The sequence below is a fragment of the Sparus aurata genome, chromosome 3 (genome assembly GCF_900880675.1).
Source record: "Sparus aurata chromosome 3, fSpaAur1.1, whole genome shotgun sequence".
Taxonomy (NCBI): domain Eukaryota; kingdom Metazoa; phylum Chordata; class Actinopteri; order Spariformes; family Sparidae; genus Sparus; species Sparus aurata.
Window position 1 is genome coordinate 14606394 of NC_044189.1, and position 21805 is coordinate 14628198.

The 21805-nt window shown below is 39.3% G+C and overlaps 1 protein-coding gene across 2 annotated transcripts in view; it reads right to left on the bottom strand.

Annotated features, from left to right (window-relative positions):
- The window catches only part of dtnbp1b (dystrobrevin binding protein 1b), a 55523-nt gene extending 35251 nt beyond the window's left edge, over positions 1-20272 (bottom strand). Inside the window, exons 1-2 of one of the 2 annotated variants that reach the window (XM_030413141.1) lie at positions 20235-20272; positions 12151-12317 (exon numbers count right to left, since the gene is read on the bottom strand). In XM_030413141.1, the coding sequence (XP_030269001.1) occupies positions 12151-12317; positions 20235-20257 (190 nt within the window). In that variant the 5' untranslated portion in view covers positions 20258-20272. Of the gene's footprint in view, positions 1-295; positions 735-12150; positions 12318-20234 lie in introns of those variants that run through there. The other variant, XM_030413143.1, reaches the window with a different exon arrangement.
- Positions 20273-21805: the final 1533 nt, after the last annotated feature.

Below are 21805 nucleotides of genomic sequence, written 5' to 3' on the forward strand. Positions count from 1 at the left end.
ATACACACCACATATCTTCTTTCCTTGTATACATACTATGCAGTGTTTGGCATCTTCACTTAATCTTACTCAGTCTTCCTGCTTCACATTCCTATGACCAATAAAATGTCTACATTGATAATGATAAAATGTATTTGTTGTTTCATTGCCTTGAACTACATTTCCCACCTTCCCACAAAATAAATACCCTCTTTTTGAATGAACATAATATGCTACACAGTTATTTGACACACTGAAACACACACACACACATCACCACTCCCAATGGTGAAGAAGACATAAAAAAGTCACTTACAAGAGTTCCTTTGGCTCCCGTCTGTTGCACCAGGCGAGGTGGACATCCCAGCAGGATGCTTTTTGCCCTCAGGAGATAACCAAATGGAAGGGAGAGGAGGGGGAGGCAGAAAGCACGACGATAGTACACCGAAAACTCCGTCGATCACAACAACACCTGGCCACCACGCATCCTCACGCTCGCTTGCTTCACTCCACACACATGCTCCTCCATACAAAAGATACTCCAGAATCGCTCACGCGCACATTCTCGCGCAGATCAATTCGGACACTCGCGCACACTACAACGGTGAGTATTCTCAAGAGCCCGGTGCCCTTCCGAACACACACGTGTACATGTATGAAGCGCTGCTGCACCAGTGTCTGGCTCCGGTTTGGAGAGGCTGACAGAGGAGAGGAGAGAGAGGAGTGAAGACGAGTGGAGCATACCACTGGCTGCTGCTGAGCGAGGGAGGAGGGGAGAGGATGAAGAGTGGGGGTTGGCGAGAGGGTGTGCGCGTTAGGAGGTAGGGAAATAGGGAGAGCAGATAATAATGAGTTTATGTGTGTGTAAGGCTATAAACAATGAACATATATGCCTCTGACCTTTGAACACGCACTAGTGCGTCTTAACCCAGTCTGCATACTTTATATACCTCCTTTGTTTATATGACTCGGTGGCTGGAGGAGCAGGCGATTTTCATAAATAGGGATGGTACCTAATAAAGTGGATACAGAGTAAAGATGTCGACATAACAAAAGGCTCGGCCTCTTTTCTCTGCTTTTATCATGCACACACTACACGTACAGACAAAAGGCCTCACACACAAATCACGCCGTCAAAAGAGAAAAAACACTTGCGCCCACACCCACTCGGTCTGCCTCCACCGCCTGAGGGGGGGACATAATAATCCTCCTCATTAGCATGATGCTGTGAAGAGCATCACGGTCCCACCTAGCATGTCCTTCACTAACTCCTCCCAGCTCTTTTTTTCCTGAGATGCCCCCTTTCTTTCCACTGCATGTTAAGCACAATTGATTAGGACCAGTTAAGACACATCTCTGGCTTCTGTAACCATGCTAGTGCAAGTTATTGCAGAATTGTTTATTTTTTCTTTGAATATTATATTTAAAGATAAAGCATGGCTGTTAACTGTTTCAATTTTGTAAATGTAAATCAATGCAGTGGTAAAAAAAAAGGCCTTGAGAATACATATCTACAATTAAACAACATGTGACTTAAGAGTCAAACAAGGGTAGCGAGTCATCTCAAAGAGAAATTACACCCTCAAGCTTTACCACACACACACACACACACACACACACACACAGAAAACAAACACACCAAATCCACATAATGTCGACCCTGGCCTTCATGTTTATGACACATTGAGCCCTCATGTTTATGACACATCATAGCCCTCAATGCCAAAGGGGCCGCTGTGCAGGGCAACATAGGATACAAACACCAGCAGCCACAATCGATAGCGTTTGGATACAGCTGCACAAGTCACACTTTGGGGAACTCGACAGAAATATCATAAGCTTCTTAATTAGCTATGGGTGATTATAACTGAGTCACAGAAAGCTGTGGGAAGAGTGAAGAGTGCACCAGCTGGACTTTAGGATGGACTCCTAGAACGTGACACCGTGAAGTACAAGAAGACAGATTATTAAACAGATAATAGGAGCCCCTTGGTTCACATTAGGAACCTGAGAGAAACACAAAGGAAACCTAATATGCTTTTTTGTCTTTTGCCTTTCCTTCAGTGTATTATTTAGGTTCTTCGACATGTGGCATGTACCAACAGCAGCTCCTTTCTCCCACAGAAAAACACTGCTCCTTAAGTGCCTGAAACGCCTGTTCAGTAGTCTCGCCTTTAATTCTGTGACATCACTCTACATCATCATGTCACACATTTGCATTATTTATGCCTTTACTCACAGTAGAAGTGAAGCCAGCTAAAAGATTAAAACACTGTAGGGCCAAATCGGAGATACGGTGAGCGGAAGTGGCTTAGGCGTGTATGAGCACTGGACAGTATGAGAATGTGTAATTATTCATATTTGTATACTTGAAGCTTCACCAAACAGTTAATTCAGAAACAATTGTACTAATCATCATTACCAAAAGTGCATTTAATTGGCAGTAACTTTGTTTTCGCTGCTGTTCAAGAAGTAATTAGTCAATATCGGACAAGTAAGTAATGAAATATTTCTACTTTACAATACAGGTATGTTGCTTCTGTTTTGGCTTATTGGCAAATTTAAACCTAAAGCCTTAACAATGTTTAAAATAGCAGGAGCCAACAATAGTTACAGATTATAAAACACTTGAACATCCTGAATATCCCAACCCTTTGCTGTATATTCACTGTCTAGAATGGTCAAGCCTACAATGGCCCATGTAGAATGTACAGCCAATAGTGCCGTCAGTGCAACTGAGGAAGTGGAGACCTGGAAACTGGATTAGAAAAACATTTCAAGGTTTTAACCAAGGATTTCTCACAGATCTCTCACAAAGCCGCCAACTTCTGACCGTGACACTTTCATGATGCAGTCACTGGCTGAATCGCAATGAATGTGAGAGAAGTTCTTGCACTCCTTTTACCACCTTGCTGTACAAACAGTGAAATATGAAAGCCAAAGGCATACAAACAAGGTCCCTTTATCCTCAGCACTCCTCAACATTGACTAATGATGATGATGAAGTATAAAAATGTTAACCACAACATAATATATAACCCTGAACGTCCAAGCGGTAGTGGGCGGCAAATGTATGACTCATCAGCCATGGGATGGGACCTCAAAGCACTTTTCCGAGTCAAACACAAAGATGCATTGGATTGCGTTTGTATTTCTATACGATAACTGCAATCACTACGGGGGTTTTCATACAATATTACATTTGTAGACCAGACAGCCGAGGGGAAGTGTGCTTACATTATAGGAATCGTTTTAGGCAGCGCCTGACAATTATGAGGGGAGAGAGAAGCTAATTTCCCAGGAGAGTAACCTTTCATATTTGCTCGCCAAGTGGTATAAGATTGATAGGAACAAGTAGCATCTACTTAGCACATTTCACTATTTGCAATGTATGTGTAGGTGCAGGAGAGGACCCTGGACACATGAACTTAGAGCAGTTGTGCTTTGGTAAAACACCCAATAGACTGTGACAAAGGCAAACCAATCAAAACTGTTCGGTTATCCTGATAAAAATATTCATCGACCATTCAGATTTTTTACTTTCATCTGAAAGTGTAAGGAGACTATTAAATGTCTGCAACTAGACAACACTCTTCTTGGTGTGAATATGTGTGGGTGTACAGAGAAAATGAGCTTCACAGCATTGTGAATTTGAATGTGGAACTTATGTAAATTGTGTATACGCTGCAAAGTGCTGTTAAAGTAACTACAAATGTGACTGCTGTATCAGACGGTTGAATCACTAAGCAACCCTGGTGATATTTACATTTGTATTACTACAGAATATATACCCATTTAATGCTCACAGAATATGCTGTACAAGAGATGATGCATACATTTACTCATACTGGTTATCATGTTGGGGAAACTGACAACTAAAGTCACACTGTGTATAAACAATGTGGTTGTTGAGGTAAACTATGTGTGTGGTACATGCCTTAAAAGTAGAATACAACCAAATGTGGGTCACACAAAAATATCGAGGGATACATATAATGCTAATTGTCAAGTTCATAATCCTATTTTGGGTTACTACTAGAATATTTGTACATGCTTTGATGCTTAAAAATGGCTTAGTTTTTCACACTGTCCAGTGCTGTAGCACTGTATTCCCCCTTCTGTCTGAAAAGTCCTGTCTCTTTAAGGCCCTCCATCCCAAACACCCACACTCCTCTCATTGGTCAGCTCACACACGCCTGAGCCAGCACCACTAACAACAACAAAGCAGCTGTGCTAAATTAATTCTTGCACACCAAATCTTTGACATGGTGACGAAGTGTGATGTCTCAAAATCACTAAATCAAAGGTGGGATTACTGACAAGGCGTTTCAGGAGCAGTGTTTTCTGTGGGTGAGAGGAGGTTCTGTTGGTGCGATCTTTGACCTTTTTAACTTTTAAGATATCTATATAGATATAAAACACTGAAGGAAAGGAAAAACTGAACAAAATTGAATGAAAAAAATACCCAGAGGTGATTCTCCAATAGCAATTGGTTTAGTAGTATTTGGAACTACACCAGTGTAGCAGCAACCACTTCAGGCCGGTCTTCAGTGCACACTGTAAATATTGTACAGGGTTGCTAAACAATTGCTATTTTTATTTCAATCTCAGATTTTAAACCTCCCTCTTTAATTTGGAGTGACATGTTGTTGGACAAGTTAATGGGCAGCATTGTTTGCCAGATAATGAGATTTTCCAACAGTCGGCTAACAACGCATACTGTCTGTATGTCCAGTATACAATGGGAGGGGACAGTAGAAAATGCATGCATGCCTACACATACTGAGCAATATAAGCCAAAATAGGAAGGCAATTAAACATTCATCACAACCTTCCTCCTTTTTCTGTGCATCAGTCTTTTATATTACCACACGGAGAGAAGTCATTTCCGATCTCTCATGTCTCCCTGTGCAATCACTACCTTTGTTGAACACGTTTCCCATTTGACACTTTAACCAACCATTACTAAAGCTTAGAAAACACATAGAGTCCTCAATTGACAAAAACTGCCAACTGTACTGAGAGAACTGACGGATGAGAATGAGAGCAAAGACACAAAAATACAGTTGCCTTGGAAACTGACATCCTGCAATCCAGTTTTATGTAATCTAAGCAGAGACGTGCCAGATTCTCCAGGCCATCCATAAACTTTTCAACTCTGTCATCCAACAAAAGTTGTTGTTTTTTTTTTTACCACATTATTGATGTCACATAATTACCTCGGGAGTTTGCCTAATCTATGCTCTCAATAGGAAACGTTAAGAAGAATATTCATCTTTGCATATTATGTTATAGCCCAGTCAGAAAAAAAATCTTGGCTGTTTACGCTTCTGCAAAACATAGATTTGTAAGAATCGACATTTCTATATTACATTTAGATACATGTAGATGAGCTGATTTTTATCTAAGGTGGACGAGGAGGGGATGACTGTGGCAAGACACCACTGTTCAAGAAAGTGTTTAAACATAAGTAATTTCAAAACCACTGGACATCTTTGGCAAGATGTCAAGATTTTTTTCAGCTGTTTCCATCACATGATCTTTTCTTGACCTTAACCTAGTGATTTTTTGTGTCTAAGCCTAACCAGGCTATATAAGCACAACTTTGTCACAATATAAAATGCAAAACTGAACACACATAAAAGTTAAGTTTGGACATAAAGTACCAGTTTTTATCATATCCATAGTTTTGCATAAACATACATTGCCTACAGTTATTCTAGCATTTGGGTTTTACTTTATTCAAAGATTAGTTGATAAAACGTTGATCAGTGGTTTTATAGGTTCCCTACCAATACCCATTTTGTTACCTCAACTAATTACTATCCTGTCTCATTACCTGCCTTTGGTTCAGATCTGGGCGTGTATTCAAAGGATCCTGTCTTTCCACGAGAAATCTCTCTCTGTTTAAAAGTTCATCGCCAAGACTTTCCGCGTAGAGCCTTGTCACAAAACAGGAAGAGAACTAACTCAACACAAAGATAAGGTGCAGGATTGACATTGTTGCTATAGGTGTTGTTGTGTTTTCATGAATTAACTTACTCAGAATATCTATAATGGCTGGTTAAAAGGCAACTAGCGTTTATACCAGTACATACAAGTTAATTTAGTCATCAAACAAACTGTGTTTATCTAATTTAGTTGGTGTTACTGCACTGTCCAGCAAACCTCAGAGTGAAAATTAGATTTTTTGATTTGTTTAATAACTGACAGGTTGAGGTATTTCAAGTTCATCATGCGCAAACAGAATTTTGCCTCTACCCAAATACTGCAGAGCTGTGCAAACAATCATCCTTATTTATTCAAATTAGCATACGCTGCAGCAACTATATGTCTTCTGTTTCCCTTACAGTACTTCTCCCAGAGTTACAGTAGGAGCTATTTTCCTCACCGAAATATTTTATGAATTGTTCTTACACCCAAAACTTAGAAGCCTTAAATTCAGGGAGATTCTTCTAACTCTATTTTTAGTCTTACAATGTTTTGTGAGTACGGCCCCAAACCCTCTCTTCCAGATAATGGCACAGCTGGAATAGCTGGCTTTGAATAACTCTTAATCAGCAGGGGCAGCTTTTTTTTTTTTTACACAGCTTTGATTTTATAAACTGCTGTGAAAATGTGGGTGCATGAATGAATGACATCATTCTCCCCACTTCATCAACTCCCACTAAGGTGCCCATGAACATGACACCGTGGATCTGCCTACTGGAAAGATAGAAGCTAATATAAATATGAAACATGGTTATAGGAATTGTCATAGGAAACCTCAACTGGATAAGAATCAACAACTGTTCCATTTATTTTGCAACAGTGTTGGTAGATGTCTGATGCTGTTTGGGAACAGGTGAGACAAACAGCTTTCAAACTGGCCAAATTGACTGTTGATATTGGATTAAATGTAGATGTGACTGCCAGTGATGGTGGCTTTTGCAGCTATTTAGCCAGCTGTCTGTTCAGACATTTGTATTTCGTCTCACCAAGAAGTGAGAGACATCATAGCTGTCAGAAATTCCTGAAACCTCGGATTTGGAATTCAAATAAACATTTTCCTCTCAGCCTCAGAGCTGTAATTCCATTTGAATAATATGACGTGAATGCGGTTACAAACTATGACTCAGCCAACAGCTGATGTCAGTATCCAGCTGTGTAATCCACTTATGAGCTCACTGCCTGCACCTGAACCTCCAAAAGCCAGACATTGGGTTCAGTGCTAGGGCAAAAGCAGAAAAAACTGTTAGCCACACAACTTACAGTAGGTACAGTCATGTTGGCATTGTGGTGGTGGAGAAAGCAGAGTTTTACAGCAACTACAGATTTAGTGGACAAGTGGTGGCATGATGTTCCTTCAAATGGTAGCTGTCCTTACTTTCTGTCATGTCATGTGAGAGATGTGTAGAAATCTGGGAGGACTTTTGAGTCAAGCCAAAGCTTACCAACACTGAAAGGAGCAGCTTGATGTGCTCAAGCACCTGGTGCCCCCCCAAGTGCTTCCTTTTCAGAGTGTGCATGACTGAACTAGAAGGTACCCTGGAGCAGTGCCGGAGGGATTACACATCCCGGCTGCCCTTTTGAATGCCAGGAGGAGCTCGGGGACACCGCCGAGGAAAAGTCCATCGAGGCTGCTTAGCTTGATCTGTGGCCACCATGACCCTAACCTCAATACGCAACTTGAAACAGTGATTTCATGACGGAGACATTTACACTTTGCAAACAGCACAGCATTTCACAAATGTAATGTATAAATCTTAAACCTGAATGACTGTGATTAAATAGCAGATTACAAATGTTATCTCTGATTGTGTTTTCCTAATATGTTCACATTTACTCACTGATGCTGGTTATCTCATGTGACAACCATCCCAGGTGTTTGTCACAACAACCATGACCTTTACAAAATATTGTTAATTAGTAAGTTGTTTAATAATAATTTATTATTGATTTTTTAATATTTTTTTTGCAGCTGCTTGTTTGGGTGTTGTTGGAGATAGCCTGAAAAAAAGGTTATAATCACGCGGGGAATGAAACGGGTATCTTTGTACCAATAAATATACAATAAATAAAATAAATATACTGAAAAAGTATAGCAAATAAACTGCTAAAATACTTTCAGTCTGACACTGAACTTCTTCTTCCCTTGAGAACAATGTAACAGGGGACAAAACAATAAGGCAGAAAACGTCTAAGACTTTTTTTTATAATACATCCTCCTTTTGGTGCGAAAACTAGCTACAGGAAGAGGCATTCTGCAGGCAAGTGAACTGCTCCCCTGCCAGGGCCCTTATATATTTTGTTGGCCATAGAAGCGTAAGATATTTGTGCATATAATGCTGCGTGGTAGGCAGAAAAATGTTGACAAAAATGTGGCATTTGCGTTCAGGGCAGTGTTAGTCTCTACAGATGGAGTAACCAACCTTATTCCATACATATCCTTAAACCCAAGCAGTAAGTCTGAACAGACTGACTAAAACCAAGAAGGAGGAGCAGAATATGCTTCAACACTTAAAAGGGTCTGGTGCTTTTGGTGAAAAGAAAGGCAGTAAATCAAGTGCACAGTCTTAGACAGGTAAAGCATCAAAACTTAGTGAAATCTGATCTATGTGGTCATCTACTCGTCTCATTGGGGGAAGAGGGTATTGAAGTTTAAAAGGGAAAACAGATGATGTGGCTCAAGGGGTGAAAACAGCAAAAAAAAAAAAGTGGTAGCAAATGTCTGCAATAAAGAACGGAACAGGAAATGATGCTTATCATTACACCTATTCCATGTAATGGCAATAATTGTATCCGTTAAATTAACAGGACAGGTTTAATCAAAAGACACTATCTCGACAAGACCAGACTATATCTTAAAATACAATGACATTCATAACGGTGCATAGTCGTGCTTAAGGAAGCATTGGAATTATTAATAGCAGCCCTTGTATCAGCACACATAGCAAAGAAAATCACCAAAAAGATGGACTGGAATAAAGCTATTTTCTGGATCACATTTGAAGATGAAATACAAAGAAAAGCCAGAAAAGAAAACAAATTGGAGCAGAAAAACCAGGGAAAATGAGGATTGAATCTCTCCCACTCTATGAGCAGGGATCCATGATAAAGTCCTCCATTAAAACTAAGCTACAGTGGGTGAGGATTTCCCAGGCCTGGCTGATCTTTTTTCCAGATTTTGAGGGAAATGAAAAGAAGATGATGGTAGAGAGGACACCTACCACAACAAGGTCTGGGCAACATTTGCTCCCTGGACCCAATGCCACGGGAGCCAAACTCAGAAGCATAACCTATGCCCTGACAAAGTCCTTGTGGGAGCCCATAACAGAAATGACCTGCAGAAAAGTGAATCCATCCCACCTTGCTGCTGACATGATAAATTGTGAGTCGCCAAAGTTTCTAGAGCGAGTTAATAGAGATCACAGGGGGCTTAAAAACTATCAGAACCCCTGGGGTTAAAACGGAGAGACTCCCTTTCCCCCTGACATGGCAGATTTAGGCTATGTTGTGTTCCGACTTCGGCTTGTGACCCAAGTAGGTACTGACCCTCAGCTAGCAACCAGAGGCCTCAGGAGCAAGTCTATCATCCTGTAGCTCTGAGCAGAATGCCACATGGATCAACAGGACAATCTGAGAGGAAGTGAGAAACTACAACAGGCTACAAATGGTGGAGGATCATCCATTTGTCTCTGAGACTTTAACAAGGGCACAATGAAATGCCATGATGTTAAATCTAGTCAGATGAATGAAGCTGTAGCAAGAAGGCATCACCCAAACGCAACTGTCAAAGTTGGTCACCCGATGTGGTAACACATTCTTCTTCTCTTGTTCCTGCCTTTCACCAGTTTGTGCAAACCAACTTTTAAGCTGGAGTGTTTCTAAATGTCCTGGCTGCAATCTGATGAAGGCCAACTCACACAAAGGTGGGAAGTTGTTGCCAGGCAACTCTACACCTCAGGCAGTTCTCTTTATTTTCCTTTTTTTCCCCTGTTGGATCACACTGACTTTGACATCACCACAAAATAAGAGCAGTTGTATGCTAGTTCATAGTCCCAGAGTATCTAAATGCAAGTGAAGTTAAACATAAAAAAGACAGAGGATTTACAAGGGGGATGCCTGGAAGGCTGGCAAGGACTGCAGGGATCAGATCAAGGGAAAGGTGGGTGGAAGACGGGACTGAAGACAGATAAGAGGAGAGATAGAAACATAAATGATAGAAGGAAAAGTCAAGGAGAAAACCTTGATATTTACTTTAAACAGTGTTGCAATAAAACGTTTTCAGAATTTATAAACACTTTACCATTCAGATCGCATCTGGGTTGCAAAATATTACTACAGTACTGCATGTGAACATGAAAGTCACTTTTTAAAAGACAGGGAAACAAGGTCATATTAGTTTTTTATTATAACAACTTTCCTGAGTTTGACTTTGGGTGCAACAAGCAAGTATCCACTCTGTATCACAAGAAAAATTACTCTAAACTCTTGTTAGAATTCACAATGTAGGCCTTCTCTCTTCTTTTGAAAGGCCTCCCTTCTTACCTTTGCCTCTATTTGCTTATCGCATTATTGTCCATATGGGTTGGGTTTGCATCACTGTGTCTTTTTGGCTTCATTGTCTTCTGGTTCAACCTCAAAACAGACATCTCAGAGCAATTATTCAGTTTAAAAATACAATTTGGTTCATTTTATCATCCAGTAGGGGCTGTGCCAAACAGCAAATCTTTTTTGCACATCTATTTATTTTGTTTACACCAGATTCCTGCATAGTGGTGTATACAAAATTTGGCTTCACTGTATCATATTATTTGTAGATTTAGATTTAAGTGGTGGCTGTGTACGATTGTTTCTGACTCGTGTTATCCGAACCATTTTCAAAAAATGTCAGTGTTTTTAAAAGTTAAAATGTATTGAAAAAACTAGTTTATACAAGAAAGTATTCTCTTTCAATTCCTATTTGTTGACATTTAGCCTTTCAAACACAACATTTTAGTGTGATAAAAAAATCAATTACTCTCTTGCTTGCACCACACAAAGAACCAGCATAAGTTCTATTCATTAAAGTTGATTTAATTAGGAAAAGAAAACCAATTCTATCCAAATAAATAACTTTAATCAAATTGAGAATGTTGTCCGAGGATATTTTTTTTTATGTGGTTATGATGTCATAAAATATGACAACACACATAAAAAGCTTTATTCAATAGCCTTCAAACCTTTAGATGTAAAACTAGAAGGAGCACATATCTCCACCAAGGTCCACCATCCACTTTAATACAATAAAGCCTGACCCAACATCAAACTTGATAGATGTATCACTGTCAAAATCCATGTATTATTCCTTTAGAAATGAACAAAAATGTCAACAGAAAAAAAGCCTCATCCTGCAATGGTTAAGAAAGTGAAAAAAAAAAAATCCTGGCTCCCCACCAAAAGTTTATGGGGTCTTTTCTGGGCCACAACCTATCCTCCATCCAAGTTTTTTGAAAATCTGTCGAGTAGTTTTTTCTGTGATCCTGCTGACAAACTCCTTGTCCAAAGTAATAATGTCACTCACTGTGTGACCAGTATAGAAATGTTAATGTGTATGGGGATGTGAACATGACAGAATGTGTGTGCTTGACAGAAAGTCAAAAAATAGGTGTCAACAGAGGCTGTAAACATTTTTAGCTTCTGTCATCTTCTTGTCTGGCATCGTTCATGTCAACGTGACTTTTATCTTCAGGGAGGAGGGGGTTTGAGCTAGAGGCTAGAATGACACATTGAGCAACACCTGTAACTGTTGCTGCCAGTCACAGTTCTGTCAAACACAGGCTAGCAGACTGCAGCAAACATGTAGAGGAAGTGATATAGACTGAGATCCCTGTGGCTGTTCACTCACATGTAGGTGGAAACAAGCTCTTGACAGGAAGTGTACACATCCTTCCAAGACCCAAGGTAAAGGCAAGGCATACAGACATACAAATAAAAAAATCTTACAACATGCATCACACTGAATGTTCTTATTCGTACGTAACCACACTGGCTGACTAAGAGCACATTCTTATTAAGAGCAAGGGCCTGCAGGAGCAAATGTTGGAAAAGAAGTACAACACACACTCGTATACACACAAACGTTGAGTTGCAAAATGACTCACTCACACACACACACACACACACACACACACACACACACACACTTACTTTTCAGAGTTGTCACAGGCACAGTGAGTGTGTCAGGATTCCACCCATGGGGCCATCTGTTCCGCCATTGGCCAATTCGAGGAGACACAAACTCAGGAATCATTAAGGATGCAATATGGCTCCCATGGTAATCACCAGCCTTCGTCAGCTCCATTGAAAATGAGCCACTGGGCAACAGAGAAGTGGGGACAGTTTGTTATTCACAATCTGATCAAGAAAATAACATTTTTATAGGCCATTTTCTAAACAGTAGGTTGGACTGTGAAGACCGTGAGTAGGATTTTAAAGGTTGTTTCTAGCAGTGACAAAATATACAAAAGCTCAACAAAACAAAAATGGTCATCAGAAACTTTACTTCAGCTTTGTAATATTATCATTAGCCTCACTTTCACTGTTCCAGAGGATCTGACATTTGATTTTGAACCGCTACAAATGCATTTCCATAACAGCTGTGCAGCAATAGTATCATCTACATAGTTACCATTTCCGTGTCTGAGTGCATTCATTTAGGCCTCATTTTATAGGATAAGTTCACCCAAAAATGAAAAGTCCGTCATCATCTAGTCACCCCCCATTCAGATGGAAAGCCAGATGAAGTTTCACAGTCTACAAAACATGCCTGGAGCCTAACAGCCAAACAGCGTTGCAGCAGTCTCCTAGACAACTGAAGCAGATGGGGACTTGTTTTAAAATGTAAAAAAATAACAAAATTTAACTTAAAATGGTGGCACATTATTTACATTATCACCGAATGGCTGAAAGAGATGTTACAGTAAGAGCTTGCACATAGAGTAACTGAATCTATCCCTGTTTAGTTATGGCAGTCATCCTCCGAAGATCGCATGTGTTAAAAAGATGACTTAGATTCTGTTGTTTTATGAACATCTTGGCCCTGTGGTCCACCGAGTGAACATTAAAGTTTTTTCACATGCTCCCACTCAACACCTCACTTCACACGCCTGCTGCCGTGTCCCTGCAAAACCACATCCTAAACTCAATCGTACGCATCCAATTTCTTTCTTTCATGTTTTTCTTACAGTACAGTGACCTCCACGCAAGTGCTCCAGGCCATGACTGACCTGTGTCACCACCTTTGTTATCACTTTGAATTGTCCCCACTTCATGCCGCAGGGAGCCTTTTTGATAGACTACATCAGACCGTAAAAAGCCAACCATATAGAAGTGACTTGATTTTACTCCCCCCTCATGTCGCATTCCTTTTAAAATGTGTCCCAGTAGCTGCCATGGTTAATGTCTTCTCCATTAGAGAAGACTTCGATTTTGGGGGGAAAAAATGTAAGATGGCTCAGTGCTGCCACCACTGGGCTCATAAGTATCTAAGAAACAAATGTGATTAAATCAAAGTGAAACCAGCTGAGCTGCTATAAAAGGCTGGTGTGACAATACAAGTACGAGATTATGTGCAACATTTTTGTTGTTATCACAGTTAACAGGGAATGGATTGGGTCAACAGGGACCAACAATATATCACATTGTTAACATAATTGCCCCTTTAAGCTCATCTGAGGACGGCCGCTTTCAACACATAGCTGCGATTCAGCGTAGTGTCTTATCTGAAAGTAATTTAAGCCATGCACATCACAGAACACACAGTGCTATCTATAGTTCACCCTGAAGTTATTTCAAGTATATAAAGATAACAGTGAAAAATGTGCGTGAATGAAAATAGCTTATGTAAGATGCATGAGCTGCATTTTGTTCTTTGTCCCGACCTCAGATAAAACCTGAATAGGCAAATTAAAATCAGTGCAAATATCCCATTTCAAACAACGTTGTGCGGTACCATAAAATTTGCTCTTTAACACAGGTCCCAGGTCTCCTCATGAAAGAATGAGGAAAGAAAAAAGGGATTTGGTAATTACTCTCTCTCTGCACAGCTTGCTGTGCTCTGCGAAAATGAGCCCTGGAGGTCTCCTGCAAATTTTAAGGTTTCCCCTGAAAAGCAGAACATGAGGATTATCTCGCTTAATTACCCCACTTGTTCTACCTGATGCCTCTGTGATGCTAACCAAACAATATTCTGACCTCCAGCACACATCTAATAGGAGACCTAGGTACTCTCTCCTTTCTCTCTCCTTTAATATGTTTGTTTTGGAATAGCACAGCCACTGAACGTGTTTAATTAGAAGTTAATGTCATCAGTGCTGGATGACTTGTACAGAAAGCCCAGGATTAAAGGCACTGAATTGGGAAGCAACGTGTTGTATTTTGCTATCGGGTTCAAGAATATCACACACACACACACACACACACACACACACACACACACACAGACAGACAGAAAAGAGAACAGACTGTGTCTCAGTGGAATGGACAAGTCTCTTGCTGGGGAGACGATGGCACAGGCCTATTTAGCTCAGAGATTTGAACCACTGGAGCAGGTGTTTTCTTTCTGCCTCCAACACTGTGAAGTCCTCTCAGACAACACATTCAGTAACATCACAGTGAGAGACAGTAAACATGCAGAGGCTTGAAGCTTGCTCAAAATAAACAATCCATCGCTGTGACTATCATGTCCACTTTTATCATTGTCAAAGATTACATAATCGTTGTGCAGTATTGCAGTGCACGGTGTTCAAATCTGTTCTGGATGCAAGGCAACAATGATGGGCTAAATCTGCAGAGTGGATTGTCCACTGTTTTCCGATCCATTTGCAAAGACATTTCAGAAGATTTTCAAACAACACTGAAATAAATAGAAACCCTACTCTGTATCATTGGTAAGTTAATCGGTCAAAGATCTTTTATACTTTGGGAAAATATCAGTGATGTCAAGCATGCAAAATTCTATGATGGGCTAAACATACTTAACATTACGGGGTAAATCAGCTTAAAAGGTAGGTACAGCTCTGCATGTTACCTGGCTATCTGCTGACACTATGATATGATCATAGTATAGCCCCATCTAGTGTATGAAAAGGGGTACAAAAATTAGGTTGCAACTAGTCTGTATTGCTCTGATTTGGCCTCAAATATTGTGAACAGGGTTATTATACTATGATAGATGGTTGTATTTAAAAAGATATTACCTGAATTAACTTGTAGCCGTCCAAAATGCGTATTTAATGCCAAAATACCATCTATTAATATAGGAGGAAATGTCCCGCTGACATAGAGACAACATAAAGTCGGTGCTACAAAATGCTACACAAGGGGTCTCATTTTCCATAAGATCAACAGCACCAGAACACACAGCACAGATTTGATTGCTCTATAATTAATAATACCTTTAACGAATTTCAACAATTTACCCTGAAATTGCTAAATGAGATTGTGTTGAGCACAGAATATCGCTTGACAGGAGATGCCAACAGCAAGAGAGACAATTGTGGGAGATGGTGGCATGAATACAAAGCAGAGCGAATGATTAGCTCTCCCTGCTGCTGTGTTCAAACGCTGCATTGTCACTCAGGCAAAGCTGCCAGTAGTTCAGTCAAAAAGAGGATTAGATAATGACTGACTTTTTGGCACGGTAGCAATTTTTCTGTATTGTAGGTAAACACCTGATGAATTTTCCTAATATTTTTATATTCATTCATTCTGCAGTCCAGCTCTACCATATGTTAGCTCTTCAAGTAAGCATGGCTTGAATACCACACATATCTGAGATTCATATATTCTCCCGAGAAGATTCAGTGTTATGTAACGTTACTTTTATCTTTAAAGTGGCAGTAGGTTCATTTAAAGTGGAGCAGCTATCTTATGTTTGATATTGAACTGGATTTGTCAAGTTTTGAGGTGCCGTGCGATCCAATAAAAGATTTCTGCAGAACTGTCTATTACATTTTGTGTGGGCACCAGCAGCCTGTACTGTACTGTATATTCAGTGTTATGGACACTGAGAGATTCAGGCAAACTGTGTAGGCCGACATACTGATGCCCAGCAGACTGCAGGTATGGATGAAAGCGTGCATTAACTGAAACCACACGTGTCTTTGCATTCAGAAATTACAGCCAGTTAAGACTTAACTCAGTGATCAGTCAGAAGCTTAGTCAAATGTATGACATTGTTGATCTATATGGCATGTGATGAAACACTCAGTAAAGTGTCAGATCTGGTGTCCATCACATGTTGCTGGTTAAACAAATTGCCCACATTAACAAGCAGCATGCCTCCATCACGCCAAAGACAGATGCATTTATTTCCTGTGGATGCTTTGATAGTCAATCCAATTTGATCTAAGGACAGAATCAGGTCTAGTGATGATTTATTGCTGTATGCTGATGAAATATGATGAGGTTCTGTGTGTCTCTGAACTGACATAGCTGTGTTTTTGACCCATATTTGTATTTTGACTGAATTAATTTCTTGTTCATATTAAGAAATAGCAAGCACTTGGTGATACTTGGTTGTAGTTAGAAAATTACTGTTGAAAATTCAACACCGGCTGGTTAAATCTCACTAGTAAGAGTTAGTACAAAATCACATTTTAAATGTGACCGATTATGCTTTTTTGTTTTTCTGGGAGGGGTTACCTTGAAGAGACAGGAGCTAAAACTGAGCATTTCAGACAGAGGGTGGACAAAATACTGCTACACTGGGCAGTGTGAGTGTCAGAGAGTATTAAAGCATGTAACCCTAAACTAGTGGCAACCAAAAGGAAAATCCTAATCCTGAAATGAGCATTATATGTCTCTTTTAATGAATCATGGATGAGAAACACAATAGCAGTCAACAGTAAAACACAGTTCCCACTTTAGGATTAGTCAAACTGCGTAAATGTGATGCTGAACAATGTTGACAGTGAACAAATTATTTAGTTACCTGTCTAAAAGAAATGAATTCCCAACCCATTTCAGTAGGATAAATGTATAAACATGGTCTGTGCACATGCAGAAAGAGATAAGGTGGATGTTATAGGCATCGAATCAAATCCTCATATTCATGTCTTTGGCTTACTGCAGCATTACATCCACAGGCAGCATATTCCCCGTTCACTCTGCCGACTGCTGTAGAAAGCTCCGAGGGAAGTCAACTCTTCCCTATTACCATCCCCACGGACCGTGTGCACAGAGGCTGTATAAAGATTCACTCAGTCAGATGGGATAAAGTCAGTGTTCAGAGCTGGAGAGAGATTAGGATAGGGAGTGTGTGTGAATGTCTTTTGTATGAGCACACATGTCTGAGTGCACACTCTCGTATAAGGAGCAGAGAGAACGTATTATTCAAGAGACTCCTGCAGAGTGAGAGAGAATATGACCAAGCAAAAAGAAAATGGAGGGGAAAAAGTGAAGTGAGTGGAAGAAAATTGTCACTTGGGCTCTTCTGTGAGAGCAGACTCCATCTTTTCTTCAGCCACAGAGGGTATATTACAGTGTATTCCACTGAGACTGCACCGTCACAGGCTGAATCAAAAGCTCTGCACACAGACACACACATACTGTATGTGCTAAGTGAAGAGGAAGTTAATATATACTTTATTTTTGCAGTCCCATTAAACATGTTCCCTCTAATTATCTATATTATCTTTGCCTTAACTAGGCATGAAAAGCACACAATCAACAGTCAAGTTAGCAACAACAAATATGTAATGTGCAGTGTGACTTTCCAAATAGACCTTAGCTTTAAGCACCACACAAAAAAAAAAAAACTTGCTTAGGTTTAGGAGAAGATCATGATATGTTATGTAAATTAAATATGCTTTACTTAAAGTAAATAAAAATTGAAAAAAGGTCAACATTGACTTCTGGTTTAACACGGGGCACACACCCCACTTTCCTGAGTTAGAGAAATATTTTAATATTACGACCTTACTGGCACAATCAATAAGTGAATGTTCTTAAAAATAAAATGCTACTTATACGTTCATATTCTGTATACAATGTACACTTACCTCCTCTATATCAGTGGTTCCCAACCTGGGGTCCGGGCCCCCCCTAGGGGGGCGCCAGAGATTGCAGGGGGTCTGCACAACTTTTTCTGTTGTGAGGTTACCAAAATTATATTTGTGCACATTAAATTTATAAAATCCCAATAACACACCCAACTGGATAATCAAAATTCTGTATAATCCAAATTGAAACATTTTTTGGTCCACATTAAAAATCATTAAGCTATTTATCACCAAGACCCCTGTGAGGTAGGCCTATTCTGGTCAAAAATTAAACTGTGTGTGTGTGTGTGTGTGTGTGTGTGTGATACACCTAATGACACAAAAAGGAAGAAATGTATCTATATGCATTGTAAAATAAGGAGAATACGAGCAAAAACCTACAACTGTTGTTTATTTTTGCAAATAAAAGTTTGTAATTAATCACGTTATTTAAGTGTATGCGGGTTGTGGTTGGGGGGGCCTGGCTTGTCTTGGGCTCAGGCAAGGGGGGCTTCAAGGAAAAAAAGTTGGGAACCACTGCTCTATATAATGCACATAGCATATAGTCCTTTCTATATTGTATCTTTCTTTCTTATCTTTTTTTAGTATTTTTCAAGTCTTGTACTTATTGTATGTCTGTCCAACTGCTACTGTAACTAGTGAATTTCCTGATGTGTGATGAATAGAAAGTCTAAAGTCTTATTCTAATTTAGTCTAATATCCTCTCTTGTCAAGCTTGAGTCCTGTCATCACTCATCTTCTTGATTAAGTTTCGTCTCCACATCTTTATTAAAATAAGGGGATGAAGGGAGGTGCATTAAAAGTTTCGGCTGAAGTTCAAAGACCTACATTTAATTCAGAAGGGCCGTTATCTTACCTTATTTCATCGGTCAAAAACATTTTAATCTTATGTGAAAATTCATGACACTTTCCACGTGATAACTGCCATCTTTTTCTAGCTGCTTTTAGCAATAATTGTGTTCTTAAGGACAAGCCTGAGAGACCCTAAATGACTCCAATCTAGAATCATCTCTCTCACACTGAGAGTGTAGAAGGTATAGCCAAAAGCAGGAGACAGCAGGTGGGCTACTCGATTTTTTTTATACGTTTTCAGAAACGGGTAAAAAGATAAGACCAGCTGACAAACACAAAACCAAAAACTGACCTTAAACACAAACATGGGGGTGAGGTGACAGTCTCTTAAATTTAATATAAAACCTGTACTCTGTTTAAGAGTCAATAATGGCAATAAAGGAGATGTTAGATCATTGGATTTAAATAGACCAATGTCTCCATCTAGTGGTTTGAAGTTGTAATTTGACGTATTTAAATCAATATAAAGTAAAGTAAAAAATAGACTATCCATTTATATTACATAATCCATACATGCATATACAGAGTATGCCATTACTCTCCAAGCTTGCTCATAGAAGAGGTGACGCTAAAACATATGGGTAAAAAGATGTGTGTCTTGTATTTATTCAGCAAAAATTTCACAAAACAAGTTTATTTTTAAGGCACAATCCAAATGTGAAAATAGAATAAACAGATTTTTTATTAAAAAGGCACAACTGAAGACAGATTAAAGAACTGAAAATGTACTACAGGCAGCAGCTCCACCTACAGCCGCTTGTGTCTGAGCTTTAGGGTGAGAATGAATCCAAACAGCAATGTGAATATTCAGCACACTTTTTAAAAAATGATGTGGACCTTCACTATGTGTTCGCCTTTGTCCTATAGTGATTTGTGAGCTATTAAACAGGAGACTTCAAAAGGTGCTTTGTGGAGTTTGACTACTAGCTTTTGATTATTATCTTCCCCTTTTAGTTTTTTTGTTGAACGCATTATAAGTATTGTACTGTATCCCCAGATGACATTAGCCCACTGGATAGCTTATGTCACAGAAGTTCCTCCATCTGAATGAAGACAAAACAGAGGTCATAGTATTTAAATTCACGAGGCCTTCACACCAAGAAGGTAAAAACACCTTCGTATCATCCTAGACTCTGAGATTTGACACACATTAGAAATGTCACCAAATATCTTTTTATCATTTGAGAAACATTGCCATGGTCAGAGCATTTCTCACGCAGGCTAACACAGAAACACTGATGCATGCTTTTATAACCTCTAGACAGAGAACACGTATAACGCCTATTTTAAAGTCGCTGCACTTGTTGCCCATTAGTCTTAGAATTGATTTTAAGATCCTTTCACTAGTTTTTAAATCATTAAATGGCCTGGGACCACCTTATCTTTCTGACATGCTTCATAGATATGCACCCAGCAGGCTCCTCAGATCCTCAGCAGCTGGCCTCCTGGTTGTCCAAAAGACTTCTGGAAAAACATATGGGGAGACAGCTCTCAGACACTATGGCCCTCGTCTCTGGAACAGTCTGCCTCTGGATCTGAGGGACTCCACCTCTGTTGAGATTTTGAAACAACATCTTAAGACATATCTTTTTAGCCTGACTTTTAATTAGGGTGCCTCGTCATTTAGTTCTTTTTTAAATGTTATTTATTTCAGTTCTTATGTACTGACTCATATATATATATATATATATATATATATATATATATGTATATATATATATATATATATATATATATATATATATATATATACATACACACACACACACACACACACACACATCTTATTTTACTCCATGCTTGTACTTACTTCATTCATTATTTCTTTTTTTATTCATCCACTAGCCTTTTATCACTTTCATAGTTATCTTTATTTCTTTTGTATATCATATCTTCGTATTTATGCATCTGTCTGCTTTTTACTCATTGAGTTATTGTCTGTTTTTAGTTATTTTTGTTGTTTTTAATTTTGTTCTGTGAAGCACTTTGGGCTGCATTCATGTATGAAAGGGGCTATATAAATACATAAAGTATTGTATTTTGTCAATACAATTTCTTTAGAAATAATATTCAGTCCATTCCTCTCTGAGGTAACAACAGTGCCAGCAGAGGGAGAATACTTTCCTCTTCACAGGCCACATTTTCAAGCACATCCAGCTCAAAGCATTTTCAGCTCCCCAACAAGCTCTACCTATCAAGACCAAACCTCCATATCCAAGAGAATCACGTCTTTGCTCTGAATCCCTGATGAGGGCAGTGTAGCTCAGTAAAAACCAGTTCTTTTCAATCATGCCATTAGCCGGGCTCCTCTCTCCCTTCCACATATAATACAGGTCTATTATTAAGGATAATCATGCCTCTGCCTGGTTCAATTACGGTACATTTTTGGCTGACAGAAGTCAGTAATGACAGGCTGACGGGTCCACTGGTTTGGCCCTGCAAAATAAAAACAAGTCATCCACATGTGTTTGATTTCTGCAGCCAATCTCTGTGTGAGCACTGCTCTAACATTTACATTTTACATAAAATAGACTTGAATCTGCATGTTCTGGAATAACTGTGTGTGTTGGCTCTAAGAAAGAATAACGTAAATTCTGAACTGAATTCTGAAACATTTCTAACATTTAACATCTTATCTTATATGTGATGTGTTTTGAAGATGGCAGATTTAAAGTGTGGTGACCTCCAACATTTTAAAATCCCCAAATTCTCCTCTCACAACATGAAATACTTATTTAAACATGAGCTGATTCTGAAGAAGTGTTTCCTATGCTTTATTGTAGCTAAAAATAGAATTCATAGTGAGTTTCTCATTTAAACAATTAAACATTTACTACTAGCATGTTGGTTCAGTCATGAATAAGAGATGAAACACGAAACAAGGACAGGACTGCTCCAATGAACTGGCAGATATCTCAGTTAAATAAGGCATAACACACTCTCTCTGC